Genomic DNA, 16,477 nt, shown 5'->3' with positions numbered 1-16,477 from the left:
TTAATTTCCCTTTAAATTCAATTAGAATTGGATTTAAAATTAAATTGAAATTGACATAAAAATTGGAATTTTAAGATATTTTATTTGACCTTAATCACCAATGTCAAATCAATTTGGAGAAAAATCGTATGTAGTCATGATACGTTGTGCATGAGTAAAGTGACAAAATCTAGCCTGTCACAAATCGTGTCATTTTTGTGGGCATTTTACAAGTCGGCCTGCAAAAACATACCCTCTTTAATTTAAAAAAAAAAACTAAAGTTTTTACCGTATTTTAATCTCTCTCTCTCTCTCTATATATATATATATATATCACTTATTTTAAAATTTAAATAAATATACTATAATAGGATTATACTTCTCTAAAATACTCTTTTTAACATGACTCATGCAGAGGTTTTCTTTTTTTCTCTATAATTTTTTCTCTTTTTTCTTTTAGCGTTCGAAGAAAAAATCTCTACAACATGAAAAAAAATAAATAACAAAATAAATAAGACATCTAAATTATAATTAATTATTTGACAATGTTTAATAACAAAATAAATAAGACATCTAAATTATAATTAAAAAAATTGACCCAAAACTGTTGAAATTTTGATGAAACCTTTTTGGCTGCTTGACGTTTATGATAGGAGAAGGGGTTTTCTAAATCACATCTTTTTTATGTTAGTTATGAGTTATTTCTTCAATTAATTAGGTTTAAATTGTCAACATTAAACACGTGAAAAATAAAATTATATATATTTAATTTAAATATATAAATAAATATATATTATATATATATAATTAAATAATTTTAAATTAAAAATAAAATAATACTTAATCACGTGATAGTATACATAAATATATGTTTATTTATATATTTAAAATGAGTATATATATAACATTATTCATAGGTGATATCTCAGATCAAATGATCAGTCTTATAATTATTATATTAAATAAGTTAACAGTTTAATTTTGATAAATTAATAAATTGTAATATCCACATAATAATCAAATTTATATGACTTGCTAAATAAATTGCAGCCTAATACGATTAACTTACTTCAATTTTGAATTAATTCAGTTCGATAACTTAAATATGTTTAAGTTATCGAGGTTTAAATCACAATAGAAACTGAATTTATCACAGATTTTCGATTGAAAGTTGTAATGGAGCTTGAATAGAGAATGGATCGAATCTATCCAATTCACCCGACCCAAAACATTGTGTATATTTGATGGAGTGCTCAAGCGTAATTAAAACAAAATCCTGTGACAGGCAGAAAGTCTTTTGCTAGAATGAATGACATCACCGCCACCTCATCATCATACTATCCACCTAATCTTCTAAAAATTTCATTTAAACCCCTTAACTTTTCCCATGGTTTTTTATAATCCAAATTCTAAAAGTATCAATGTATGAATACTAATAATTTAATAAATTTTATATTTTTATTAAAGTTAAGCTATATTAATAAATAGTTTATGAATTATACATATACAATCAAGAAATATACGTTTTATAAAAAATGTCTAAATTTTTACAAATACAAAATCTATCATTTCTGATAAAATAAATAGTTTTTACCATACTAATCATGGTTTATTATAGCTAATAAATAATTTTTATCAATTAATTAACATATTTCTTGTTGATTGAATTTTAAATGAAATTTTGGATTAAAAAAAATTTGTAGATCTAAGGTTCTTAAGATAAAAGATAAGGGTAAAATATGTATTAAATTAAGTTTTTCTTTTGATAATTGGGGATTTGTCCGTATGATTGTGTTTTAATTAATCTATATAATCTAAAAAAACATTTACATGCATAAAAAATAGACAATTTTTATTAATATAGATGAGAGTAAAGGAGTATTCAGTATTTTCAAAATTACAGGACTTGCATGTAATTTTTCAAATTTAGGGGTGTACAGGAAAATAGATTGTGTATAAATATGCAACGTCAATATCAGGCATTTAAAACAGCCCACGTGCCGAAATGTGGTGAGAAGGCAATAAATGGCAGTAAGACGTATGTACGACGCGTCATTGCCTTTCAGTATCTGGGACTAAATGAGGTTGGAAAAATCCAAAGACTTTCACAGCAATTAGACACGACAATTCGGTGAGATTAAATAAAGGTTTGGTTCGAAATATGAAAAAAGTTATGATAAAATTCGGTTTGATACTATAGAGTGTCAGAGCAGACCTATAGGTCTATCAGACCGGACTTAAAGCTTTAATATTATATCTATGAGTTGATCTAATTTGGTTTGATACTGTTTATAAAATAAAAATAAAAAATTTTATTTTTTTACCTGCTTCTATCGTAAGGTAGAATATTATCATTATAAAATATTATAAATGGATTCAATGTCAAATGAATTTAATCCATTTGAATATTATCATGTTGGTGTTGATGATATTATTGATGATGCACAAGGTGGAATAGGTAGAACATTAACAGGTGAAAAGTGATACAGGTACAGGTTCGTATTATTCGACAGAGAGAAAAAGAAAACAAATGTCAATGGATGAGAGTAGGTGTGTTGGTCCAGGTGTCACTTTAGTAGGAAGTCTGAGCGGTTCTGGACATATGGAAGAAATGTCGGCTTTTACATATGATCAAATGAAGATGCGAGATTACATGGTCAGGTACACAGTGAGGGGGCATATTTGAGAACCATGGCAACAGTTGCTTCCCTTCCTGTCGATCCTTCAAGGCTTCAAGCGAGAGGTGAAAACCCTAAAATCTGATTCTACTTTCTTATAAAGTGTTACATGGGCCATCTTCTCAAGTTTATATGGCCCATTACAGGCCGACATTCGCAGGGTGAAAATTATTTTAATAAAATGTGCGTATCCCATGTTTAATGTTCAATTAAATATCCAATCACTTAATCACACATTATTTGAGTATTTAATTATCAATAAAAAAAATATAATTTATATATATAAATTTATACACAATTAATGATATATTATTATATGATTAGATATTATTTTATCTTTAATTTAAAGTTATTTAATTAAAATTTTAAGTTATCTTTATTAATAAAAATAATTTATGTTTAAAAATTTTAATTAAATTTTTTTTTTAAATATTGATTAAATGGGTCAGGTCAACCCGATTAAAGCCCGATCTGGCTTGGCCCAATTATGGTTCGTTATTATATGGGTCGGATCTTTATATTTTAATGGACCGACTCGATCTGAAGACCCATTACTGTTTAGGCCTCGGACCCAGCCCTACCCATTAACCCAATGGGCCGAGCTAAGCTAGCCCGCCCGATCCATTAACATCTCTAATGGCAATTAAAGAAGATTATCTTCAACTTCAAATGAAATTTAAATTAAATTAAAATTGGATTTAAAATTAAAATTGAAATTGATATAAAAATTAGAATTTTAAGATGTTTTATTTGACCTTGATCCACCATGTGAAATCAATTTTGGAAAAGGCCGAAGGACTATGTCCCGCCCAAAGTATACCTTTTTTTACCAAATTCCCTTTATTTAATTTTCAAAATCTTATTTATCTATCTATAGATGGTTAAAATTAATTAAGTCTATTAGTTATATCATTTTTCTTTAATAAACCCTAAAAACTAATAATTTTTTTCAATCCAAGTTTTCAAAAGTAACATTTTACCCTCTAAGGTTTCCAAACTTTCAAATGAATTTTTCCAACGATGAAGAGTTTCTTCGACAATCTCTAAACAATATCTCTTTCCTCTGGCGCTTTCTCCTTTCGACGACAATCATTTCAACTTGGTGGGAGTCATCTTCATCGGAAAATGAAGACGACCTGTCTTCATCTCTGACAAAGATAAGGTCTTTGTCGACGACGAAGACTCTTTGTCGACAAAGACATGTCATCTTCGTTCTTCGACGAAGACAACTCTCACCGAGTAGAAACGATTGTCGTCGGAAGGAGGACACGCCAGAGGGAAGAGATGTTGCTTAGAGAACGCCGAAGACGCTCTTCGTTGTCGAAAAAATTCATCTGAAAGTTTGGAAACCCTAAAAGGCAAAATATTGTTTTTGAAAACTTGGGTTGGGGGAGAAATGATTAGTTTTTAGAGTTTGGGGAGGGGGGTAGAAATAATTCAAATTTAAGTTTATTTTTAATATTACAGATAAAATGACAATTTTGTCTTTGAAACAATTAATTTTAACCATCTATGAGTGGATAAATGAGATTTTCAAAGTTAAGGCGGGGAATTTGGTAAAAAGTATACTTTGGATGGGAAATAGTCCTTTGGCCTTAAAAAATTATTTTCTAATTTGTGTTGGTCCTCGCTTGAGGTCCTGATATATTCTATTTTATTTGTTGTCTTGACACTATTCACAAATTCCAAGTTATGTTCAAAATTTGTGTACCATCTTAACTTACATCCTAACATGACTCATTTTCATTTTAAAAGTAAATACTTAATAATATAACAGTTCATTATCATTGGTTTCACTAAAATATGATAAAAATATATAATTTTCTATGTTATAATGTATCATAAATATATGTTTTTCTAAGTTAATATATATTCTTAATAAATGATTTCTTGTTACGCTTTAATTTTTTTTTTTTGGGGTAAGTAAGAGTAAATAAAACAAAAAAGAACGTAGTCAAGGTGGAGAAATAACCTAAACTTGTTACACTCTAAAAGGCTAAAAAGCAAGCAATAGACTATACAACGCACAAACCCAATGAACAAGGCCAAAGCCAAACCTTTACTCAAGGGACAAAACCCCCAGGATAAGGGAGGAAGAGAACACCACAAAAAAAAGTGGGGGAGGGGCTTCTTCTCCTCTTAACTATCTATCTAAGGAACTTCAAAGATAGAGATTAAGAAGAGAGAAAAACAAAACAACCAAACATAAAACAAAATAAATAAACAAGCTCAAAAAGGGCCAATACTGTCTTTTGGATGCAAGATAGAGGGCAAAATAGAGGATGCAACACAATAGCATAGCAGATAGAGAGAGAGCAACACTAGTAGTAGTTGCAAGGGAAGAAACACAAACCATCGCTAGACTCAAAAAGCAGATACGTAGCAAATCAACATGCAGAGAGCATTTTCTGAATACCCTCATCGAATTTGCCAACACACAAACCAAGAGTAGAGTAAATGTCTCCTTGGGGGCATTATTTGTGTATAATAATGCGTAATCTTGTTTTGGCTTATTGTATATTTATTATGTTGATTTGTTTATTTATTTTATATAGGATTTAGGACTTGTATAAATTTTTGTATAATTTAATATAAAAAATACAATTTATTCTATTTTCATCATGGTATTAAAGTTGAGCGTTCATGTCGATATTTCCTTTTGACACACTCACATCGTCTCCTATGTAGAAAGATGTGTTTATTAGCTTGTTCGCACACTTACATCGTCACCTATATGAAAAGTTGAGCTAATTAGTTTGATATACTTACACTGTCACTTACATGGAAAGATAAGTTCATTAGTTTGGTACACTCACACTGTCACCAATGTAGAAAGATGAGTTTAGTAGTTTCGTACGCTCACATCCTCATCTACGTGGAAAGATGTGTTTATTAGTTTGATACACTCATGTCGTCATCTTATTAGTGGTACCCTTTAACTCACTTCCATACATTTTATTTATTAGAAAGCAGAAGTCTTCACCTCTTAACTTGCATTACAAACTCAATTTGATAGATCCTTTACTAACTTAAGTTTGAGGGGATGTTAGAATATATTCCAAATATATAGTTTCCTATATTCGAGTATATATATCCTAAATATATGATTCCTAGTTTAGCATATATTCTTATGTTGATTTATGTTTCCTTATATAGGATTTGTTAGTGTATGCCCAAAGAATCAATCACATTATCGTTTTCAAGACATTTCATCTTGTGTTAATTAAGTGTTTTATATTTCACATGTATGTTATCTTAACTTTATTTATTTATTTATTAAATATATTATATGCATGTGAATTGTTTGGATAATATGAATCTTTAGAAGATCAAATTATTGAAGCGTTCCTTATGCTACATACATGATGCCAATTAGCCAATGACATCACACAATAGACACTTTGAATGCCTTTGTCGACTATCAGAAGATAATATTAGGGCAGGTAACTGTGAAAGTCATATCATTAGGGTATTTGTGTAAATTAACAATTAGTAAACTATTTTTCAAATATGACTAATAACGATGAATCACATGAACATGTAAAATACAGTCAATGATTCATCATATGATTGTACTAGTGCACTATTAATCATTTGACTTGAGATGTCATGGTTAGATCTGATATGAATACATATGTTTCATATGATGTATAAGTACAAGACTATTCGTATAATGTATAATAAGCTAGATTGGTTATATGTTGTTTGTATATAAAAACAAGTGATAGTTAAGAAGGAATCCGTTCGCTCAAAATAATTTGATTTTAAGTTCCTCTATGAATGTCAATAAATATTAGAAATAGAAATCCCTAGTTAGAGTATAAAAAAAAAGTCACATGAAAGTATTTATTATGACTTACATTTTTATCATGTACTTTGAATTATTATGATAAATATGAGCATGATAGTTTGATGTTTAACTATTTCTTTATGAATGTAATTATTATGTCTTATATTTTTATCATGTGCTTTGAATTAGAACTCAATACACATAATCTCACTCTAACTTTTATGTTGTTTTAAACATGAGTAACACTGCGTGACCTTATAATTAGTATTCATCAATAATGATGTATCATTATGTGATTAAATGTTATTTCAAATTTACAATTGATTATTTGTGAATATATTTCTAGTTAAAATAAGAACTTTACTGAAACTTCGTCTGCTCAATCTCTCACATAAGTATCTCAATAGTGAGATTCCGAATAGTGATAGATAATTGTTTGTTTTGTAGTCATTGGACCTTAGTTTCAACCATTTAAGTGGAGAGATTCTCGTAGAAATCACTTTGTTGGATTATCTCTCAAAGTTCAACTTGTCCTACAATAATTTGAATGGGTAAATTCCAACAGGGTAGCATTTGGACACTACCAATATTTTTAGACTTGGATAGGACATCAACTTAGTGGACGGGATAGTTTGACTATTTTGACATTACCAATATTTTTGGAATCAGATAGGACACTACAAAAATTAGTATTTAAAATAATTTTGTATAATTTATCATTAAAATAAGTTTAATTTGATGATATACAAGCTTAAAATTGATAGATGAGAACTTTGGTTATAATGAATTAAAAAAATAAATTTTTTATGTAACCTAGTTCAAATCGTCCGTTCCAAACTAGTCCAACTTCAAAAAATCTTTTCAAGCGAACCGTAACCGTTCTTGTTAGCAAGTGTGATTCAACTGATTGGATCACTGGTTTTTAAAAGCATGCTTTGAACATAGATGGATCAACATATATCCACAATGAATTGTTATGTGGAGTATTGGTAACAACAATCTCTCAATTTCAGTAAGTGTTGAACTCAAAGATGCTTGCTAGTGGGAAAAGTTTTATGAAATTGTAATTAAAGGCTATGGAGTTGGCTTCTAGTGAGGGTGGATTCAAGCTGAGTTGGTTTGGCTTGAATTGGTGTTTGACTTGATTTGAACTAGAGTTTCAATTGGGTAGTCACACTACAATTCAGTTTAAATCACCCTCTGCAAATACTATTTATCCCAATCATAACATTATTTATCCCGTTAGTGATACTGTTCATTTCACTGACTATATCTCTAATTAATTCGAACAAGTCTGAACTTAGATTCAACTCATTTTGAATCTAACTCTAGCTTCTAGAGATTTTTTGGGGTTCTTTTATTTGATGAGCAGTTGGAGGAACATGTTGGTGGGTTTGATTCAATAGGACATGCTATACCCACAAGGTCCAACTTCTCCCAAAATGCTATGGTAATTCCATAAATATTATTACGTCTATGCTTTTCAAGTGGAAGAGACCTAATTAGCATTTATTAAAGTTTGAGTGTCTAACAAATGGTATCAGAGTCCAAAGTTTAAACAATTCCATCCAATCCACCAATAGAATGTTAGGTGGAGGGACTTTGCATATAGGTTTGTGATGAGCATTATGTGAAGAAAGGCAAAACTTGAAAAGCATTTTGCATGATAATTTCCTGAACCTAAAGTTTTAGAATTATTATTTTGTTCTGAAACTTTTTATATTGTAAATAATAGGAGAAAAATCACAAGCATTAATGTTACAGTTGCTTGCAGAAAAAAAAGCACAATAGAAATTTTAAACTAAGATTGATCATCAATTAGCATCTTCATACAAAACGATACTTGATCAAAGCCTTTGTTTTTCAAGATACTAATTTACATGGAGGTGTCAAGTTCCCTGAATGCAGCAACCGGATAATAAGAAGATTGTGATGTTGCTCTGCAGATATGGTAGCTATTTCATTAACAAGCTGACTTTTCCTTTGGTAGGATCCTAGTGAAAGTTGGTTCATAGATATCGCCCGTCCAACAAATGCGTATCCTTCAGTTGTAGATCTATTACCATAAATCATATCTCTCGAACAAACTTGACTTCTGAGACTTCGACTGTTATTATTTTAAAAATCCCTTGGACACTTGCCTTTTGCAACATCATTATTTCTTCTTATCTACATGTAAAAAGTTAAAAATATCAATATCAAGCCTGAAATTCCAAAAGCTATGACAATACCAACAATCAGCGTAGTTTGGTTCTTCTAACATGAAATACCAATAGTTGGTGATTCGAGTAGGAAAATTCAGTTATATGCATATCAAAGGACTCACATATTGTACCTAGAATGACCCTAAGATGCAACAAGTCGCTTTACCAACCCAGAAAGGTGGATTTCAAGTTAGTTCTCAGATACACTAACCTTACATTTCTTTGTCACTGCTTTCCTATTTCCACCTGCTTCTTTTGATAATCCAAATTTTTATTTACTGAAGAGTTCCCTACAGGATCAATTACAAGAGTAAATAGATGAAATTGCAACAGTAGAACTTGTGTATTTAAAGACAAGAACCAAAATTCTCTAGCAAGTTTACCTGAACATAGATATAAAAATGCCTTCCAAGACTCATCCATGTTTGTGAGCCTCGATTACCAAAAGGGTTGCCTCAACAAAGGACAAGCTCACATTGTAAGGTCTATTCTCCAAACTAAGTTCATAATATCAAAGTGATGCAGGGGATTGCCTTCAAGACTGATAAAGCTTTGGGGCTGCAGTGCTAGTCACTTGTGAGCTAATATTTTGAACATGTGTGTTGAATCTGTTGATTGTCGATCAGAAAACAAATCAGCATCACTAATTGCCCCTTTTTCTGCATCAAGTAGATTAGAAGAAGCTCCACCAGTATCATTGTTATCAGCCTTATACACTATGCTATCAACTTTCATTTCTTCACCACCACACTAGATTGCGAAACTTGAATCTGCATATTGCAAATATGTACACTACGCTATCAATTCGGTCCTATTAACCTAACTAAAGCTCAATGAACACACATTTTACAAAATTGGTAATATACTAAATTTTAGAAAACAATTATACAACTGAAAGAAAGAAGCTTACAACGTGGAGCATTCTTATTGCAGGGGAAATTTCTCTGCAGACAATTCAATCCAGGGAGAATACTGGCAAGCACAGAGAACATTACCAGTTATGTTTGTTAAAGCACAGCATATCCCATTGTTGAGCCTATATATTTCGAGTCATTTTTTTCTTTCAGCAAGTGCATTTTTTCAAAAGAAAAAATCTGACATCTTATACATTGAAAAAGTAACTATAACCAACCAGATTTTTGAGCTGTCAAAACATGAAATCGCTGGCCACTAGATTCCTGTTCAGTCCAATGCAAAGATCAATTATACTTCAAAGTATGGAGTATACTTGCTAGGGATGTAGTACATCACATCATAACTCGAGAAATAATTGAAAGATAAATCCCTGAACAAAATAAAATTTTAAAAACCGGATGAATGATCTGGAAACACCAGATGAATGGGAAACGTATGCATATAAATCTGGAAAGAAACTATTCAGTCAAGACTTTCAATTACTTTCATCAATTACTTACAATTATTGTCTACATTTTTAAAATTAATCGTTGGCCTAATTCCAAGATACATACTTGTAGCAGTAGTGCATTTTTCATTCTTCTTCAGTTTGTATGATAAGTTTAATTCTCTTTCTTCTTAATCTATTCACAAAGCATTTGGCACCAATACCTCTTTGACATTTGAACATCTAAAATTTCAAGGAAGTTATAACAAATATTGACATATAACATCCATCTAATTCGATATGATATATACACATAATTCTCAAGAAAACTGAAGCTAGAGCTTACATGTTTTTAAGATATACAGCCCTTTGCTGAGGAATGGTTCCTGATAGGCCATTGTTTCCAAGAAACCTGGCCATCGAGACAACAAACAAACAATAAAATAAAAATCTAAAATGAAAAAAACTAACTTAAATAAAATAGTCAAATCTTAAATATATGAAGGCAAGCTTCAACAAATTTACAAGTAAGAGTATCAACACTGAACAAAGCACTTGGGATTTGACAATTAAGTAGTTGAAAACCAAATCCCTGCAGAAAGGGAAAAATCTATTAAAGAAGGCCCACATAAACAATAAGAGACACACTCATGGAATTACAATACTAACTTACATTGTCTGTAAACTTTTATGTTCTTCGATGTCAGATGGCATGCTAAGATTGATCACAACATTTCTAAGATATCCAGAGGGAAAGGAAGATTGATCAGTATTGAATGAATCAGCTAAGAAAGGAAATATTTCAGTACACCAAATGGTAGAAAAGAAATCAAACACCGGAAAAAAAAAAGCATCCTACAGTGTGGAGCACTCTTATTATAGGCCAAGTTTCTCTAAAGACAGCTCAATCCAAGGACATTACTGGCAATCATAAAGACATTGTTTTGCATCACAAATATCAACACCCTATAATATAATCCTTCACAGAACATAATTTCAACAACTATTTTTTTCTTTTCTCCTTTTAATAAGAAAATTTAGGATCCCAGATGTTAAAACTAAGATATTATGGATCCCTAAGCTGGTTTTTTCTTTAATCTACACATACAATAAAAACAATGTTTGACTTCAAGTTATTTTTTAGAATTTCATGTTCAAGGGTCTGCAAGGCTCTAAAATTTAACCAAAGAATTTTAAATATCATATATCTTACTAAGAAAGATGAATATGCAAAAATTATATTTCAAATCTTGAGATGACAACGTCAAGGATGAAGAGAAAATTAAAAAGAAAAAAAATAACTGTGATAATCGAAACATAAATAGAAACAAAATCTGAAACTTTATTGGAATAAATATGTGTTGCCATAAAACAATTAAAACATAAACATGAAACTCTGTACATTCACAAACATTTATTTAAACAAATCACATCATGAGAAGTTATATTCACTGGTAAAGACTGAATTATAATTGTAAACATGATATTCTGAATCAAATTATAGAGGAATATATGCTTTACTAACTGCCCCATTCGACTGAATCTCCATGCGTCCTGCAATATATATTTACAAATGAGGTCAATTTTAAGGTGAGTAGAAAACTAAGAAAATATTTAAGAAACCCAACGTTGTGTACTACCTAAAAACCAAATAATTTGTACCTGAAAAACATGAAGACAATAGATTCCACACCAATGCTTAATACATTGAAGAACTAAAATGAATAACCCCTCCCGTCATTCAGTGGAATTAGTGTTCCAAATTAGGCTGTTTCAATGGAAATGGAAGAATTTAATTATGAGATTGAAAACTCACACATCTAATTCAAGTTTTCCCCCCCATACATATAAAACAAAGAATAGGATCAGTTTTGTATTAGTACAAATTTTAAACCAAATGAAGAAGAAGAGATATGGATTGGTCATACCTAATTTTCGGTTGACTTGATAATCTCTCCGTCAAGTTAAATGTTTGGGATATGAGCAATCGTGGACCAATTTTCACCTGTTTCTGGTTTGCATCATTCCCTCGGTTTAGGGCAGCCTTTAATTATTAGTTCCCTCAAAGAGTTGAGACGATTCATATCCTCTGGTAGAGATGACAATTCTAGACAGCCATGAATGAATAGTCATCCCAAAGTGTTTGTCGAACACTGAAGAAGCCATTGCGGCAATTTCACCAGTTGTGGTAAATCGTGAATTTGAATCAATCGCAGAGGAGGTTCTGTGTCTTGCTTATCTGATCCTGTGCTCAAATTTAGATTAAGCCTTTCACAATCTTTCAACCGAAGTTTTTCTAATGAGCTTAAGTTTCTCACACCATGTGGTAATGAGATTAAACTTGGACATTCAAAAATCCAAAGTCTTTGAAGGGCTCTCAGGCAACCAATATCTTCACACAAATATTCTAAATTGCTGTACTTGTGAATCCATAAAAATCGAAGATGTTTTGCATCTCAAACACCAACACCCTGCAATCTTCTCTTTGGCAGAACAGAATTTTAACAACTAATGTTTTTTATTTTTAATAAGAAATAAAATCTGAAACTTTATTGGAATAAACTTAGGGTGTACTAATTGTTCATTTCTACAAAACTATTAAAACAGACATAAAAAAAACGCTATACATTAATGAACATTTATTTGAACAAATCACATTATGGAAGGTAATGTTTACCAGTCAACGCTGAATTATATTTGTAAAAACCGAAATTCTGAATCAATCTAGAGGAAGATATGCTTAACTAACTGCACCATTTGGCTTAATCTCCCTGAGTCCTACAATGCATGTTCACAATTAAGGTGAGTATAAAATTAATAAAGTATATAAAAACAAAACACCCAACAATCTTTAAAATTGTATAATCTAAAAACTAAATGATTTGTACCTGAAAACAACATGAGGCAATAGATCGAACACCCATGCTTAATACATAGAAGAACTAAAATGAATAAATGCTCCTGTCAATTGGTTGGATTAGGGTTCATAATTCATGGAAATTGAAGAATTTATGAGATTAAAAACTCACACATTTGATTCAAGTTTCCCTGCATACATAGAAAAAAACAAAGTTCAAGAAAGGTAGGAGAAACAAAGAAGTTAAGTTCTGTAGCTGTTCAAATTTTGAAATTCATATCTGATGATAAACCAATCAAATTGTTACCAAAAGTTTTGACTTGAAACAAATAAATATGTCAAGAATATTTGCTACTAACTGATTAGGATGAAGAGATATGGATTGGTCATACCTAATTTTCGGTTGACTTGATAATTTCTCCGTCAAGTTTAATCTTCGGGATATGAACAATCTTGGGCCAATCTTCAGCTGCTTCTGGTTTGCATGTTTCCGTCAATTTAGGACAGTCTTCAATTATTAGTTCTCTCAAAGCGATGAGATGATTGATATCCTTGGGTAGAGATGACAATTCAGGACAATTCCAAACCCCAAGAGCTTGAAGTTTTTGCATTGACTCTGGTAGTGCCTTCAACTTGGAACAATTACTAATAAGCAAGGTTTGCAGAGTGTTTGTCGAACACCGAAGAAGCCGTTGCGGCAATTGCACCAATTGTGGTAAATTATTAATTAGAAGGAATCGAAGGGGAGGGCCTGTGCTATTGAGTTCTTCATGATTGTGTTGCTCATCTGATCCTATGCTCAAATCTAGATTAAGCCTTTCACAATCTATCAAACGAAGATCTTCTAATGAGCTTAGGCTTCTTACACCACGTGGTAATGAGATAAGACTTGGACATTTAGAAATGCATAGTCTTCGAATGACTCTCAAGCGACCAATATCTTCACACAAATATTCTAATTTGCTGCAATTGTAAATAATTAAAAATCGAAGAGAATTCAAGCAGCCAATTCCATTATTTGGTAGATGCTTTTGCGTTGTGGTTAAGATTAACACTCTGAGACTTGTTAAGTATTTAACATCTCCACTTAACTCTTTTAGTTTCTCACAATTATATAGTGATAAAAATTGCAAACTTTGTAGTTTATAAATAGACCTTGAGAGTTTTTTTATTTTCTGGTTACATGATAGATCCAAATATCTCAAATGCTTCAGATTATCAATTCTTTTAGGCACTACTTCAATACCTAAATTGGATAAATATAATATCCGTAAAAACTGAAATCTTGAGACAATTAATTCTAAAAATGATTGGCTAATAGTGATATTTTCCCCAACATATGTAGAAAACATAATACTTCTTAAATTACCCAGGTTAGCTAAAAAGCTTGGAGCCTCTACTTGACTTGCATCAAAATGAGGAAATAATAAATGTCGATAAGAAGTTTTGGCAATAATTTGGTTACTCCCTTTCACTATTAAGCTCTCGTTTTGGAACAATGATGTGGCAACATCATGCATCAGATCATGTATTTTAAATGAATAGACACCATTTCGTAAATCTTTAATATCTTGAAAGAAAGATCTCCACATTAATTCTTTTATATATTGCATCCCAATATTTGCCAAATCTTCATTTTCATTGTGGGCTTGGAGAAGTCCATGGGCCATCCAAAAGTTAATCAAATCATGGCTATAAAATTGGAAGTCTTTTGGAAATATAGAACAATAGACAAAACATTGTTTCAAAGGAGGTGACAAATGATTATAACTTATTTTTAGAGCATGTAAAATGTTATTATCCTTTTGATCTAACTTCCATATCTCATTATCCCTCACATTTATCCAATCTTGTTCATAAGTTGAGGAATAAAGAAGACTTCCTAAGGCTCTAACTGCTAATGGAACACCTCTACATTTTGTTACAATTTCTTTTCCAATCTTTATAAGGTTGGGATGTTGTTTTTCTTGACCTTCTTTAAATGCATATTTAACAAACACCGACCAACATTGACCAAGAGCAAGACCTTCTAACTTGTATGTAGATGTAGTACCCATAATAGAGGCAACACGATCACTACGTGTAGTTACTATGATTTTACTTCCACTAACACACTCCGTTAGTAAATTTCTTAAATCACACCACAACTCAAAGTTTTCATTCCAAACATCATCCAAGACTAACAAATATTTTTTATCTCTTATATTATCACGTAGGATTGTTTGCAATTGGTCTATATTCTTCTGAATATATTTTTCCTCAATTGCAGAATTGATGATGTCAATCAAAAGCTTTTTTAGAAAAAATTCATCCGACACACAAACCCACATTTTCAACTCAAAATGATCACTCACCCTTTTATCATTATACACAAATCTTGCAAGTGTGGTTTTTCCCAGACCTCCTATCCCAACAATAGGAATGACTGAAAGATTTTCATGACCATCACTTGGACGCAATAAGAAGTCAATAATCATCTCTTTATCTTTATCTCTACCAATAACATCTGAACCATGCACAAAAGAGTGTGTTTCCCTCTCCCAACTAATAACATGATTGCTACCGATTTTCTCAAAAAGAGTAAAATTATTCTTATCAGCTATTATTTTTGCTAACCTCTTTTTAATCTCCTTAATTTTATGCCCCAATATAAAATGGAAAGCAACTGGATTTGAAGATGAAAAAAAGTGGCGCACCTTTCTTGTAATGCTCTGATGATTCACCACTTGCTTACGTAGATCTTCCACCTCAACATCATCTAAAATATCTTCTACATCATAGCAAACCTCTTTCAGCTTTCCCAACCAAACTCTCAAGTTCTGATTGTGAATTTGTTTCTCCTCAGCATCTAAGAGAACAGCTTTGATAATATTTAAAGTGTCAACAAGCTCTTGTACATCATTCTTGACACCCCATGCCAAGGAGACTTGATTGGAAGTAAAGGATATCAACTTGCTCAAAAGTTTCTCAGCAATAACAGAGACAATTGTTTCTGCCATATTTTTTGAAAAAAGAAAGTTGCAGGTTGTTGTGATACTATTGAAGAGACGAAAATGGATTGTTGTATGAAATAATGATAAAAGGGCTAGACATATATATATCATTTTAATAAAAGAAAAAAAACGTTGCAACTTGCAAGCTGTATGAAACAAATGGGAAGAAAACAAATATGCATATGAACAAGCAAGGGAACCTCTTGGGCTTCATTCCAGGCCCCATTTTTGGCTCTATATCTGACTTTTCCTTAAAGGGTATGACTCTTCTTCCACTGTTGATGTATTTTCACACTCTGAATTCAGCCAAATGGTGGGCCATCGCTATCAAGGTCTGAACTGGCTCTTTTTGTCTTTATAATTGACTACCATACAATTTACCTTGTAGACAGAGCTAAAGTGGCAGCGGCAGGAGAGATTTATTTGTTTTAAATAGTTTTTCTAATTCTAACCGTTTTATTAAATTTAACTGAGTTTAAGCTAAGTTAATATTTATATATAAATTAAATTGAATTATAAATTCATAATTTAACCAATCAAATTAGTTAATTCAGCAAGATTGCAGATTAATTTCCAAGAGGACTGGAATTCTGCCATGGAAAATTTCAATACTACGCCAAGCATTAATTTCTTG

The 16,477-nt window shown here is 31.1% G+C and overlaps 1 protein-coding gene across 26 annotated transcripts in view; it reads right to left on the bottom strand.

The window, feature by feature from the left end:
* Positions 1–15,931, bottom strand: part of LOC123227497 (putative disease resistance protein RGA1) — an 81,443-nt gene extending 65,512 nt beyond the window's left edge. For 2 of the 26 annotated variants that reach the window (XM_044652385.1, XM_044652386.1), the window contains exon 1: positions 13,243–15,931. In XM_044652385.1, coding sequence (XP_044508320.1) covers positions 13,243–15,849 — 2,607 coding nt within the window. In that variant the 5' untranslated portion in view covers positions 15,850–15,931. Of the gene's footprint in view, positions 1–8,215; positions 8,617–8,862; positions 8,942–9,034; positions 9,422–9,561; positions 9,688–9,783; positions 9,937–10,339; positions 10,406–10,464; positions 10,586–10,666; positions 11,548–11,655; positions 11,762–11,921; positions 12,477–12,670; positions 12,772–12,881; positions 13,042–13,242 lie in introns of those variants that run through there. The other 24 variants (XM_044652370.1, XM_044652369.1, XM_044652373.1 and 21 more) reach the window with 24 other exon arrangements.
* Positions 15,932–16,477: the final 546 nt, after the last annotated feature.

The sequence above is a fragment of the Mangifera indica genome, chromosome 10 (assembly GCF_011075055.1).
Source record: "Mangifera indica cultivar Alphonso chromosome 10, CATAS_Mindica_2.1, whole genome shotgun sequence".
Lineage (NCBI taxonomy): Eukaryota > Viridiplantae > Streptophyta > Magnoliopsida > Sapindales > Anacardiaceae > Mangifera > Mangifera indica.
The sequence above is the reverse complement of the archived record's forward strand: the minus strand, read 5'-3'. Positions and strand labels throughout refer to the sequence as shown.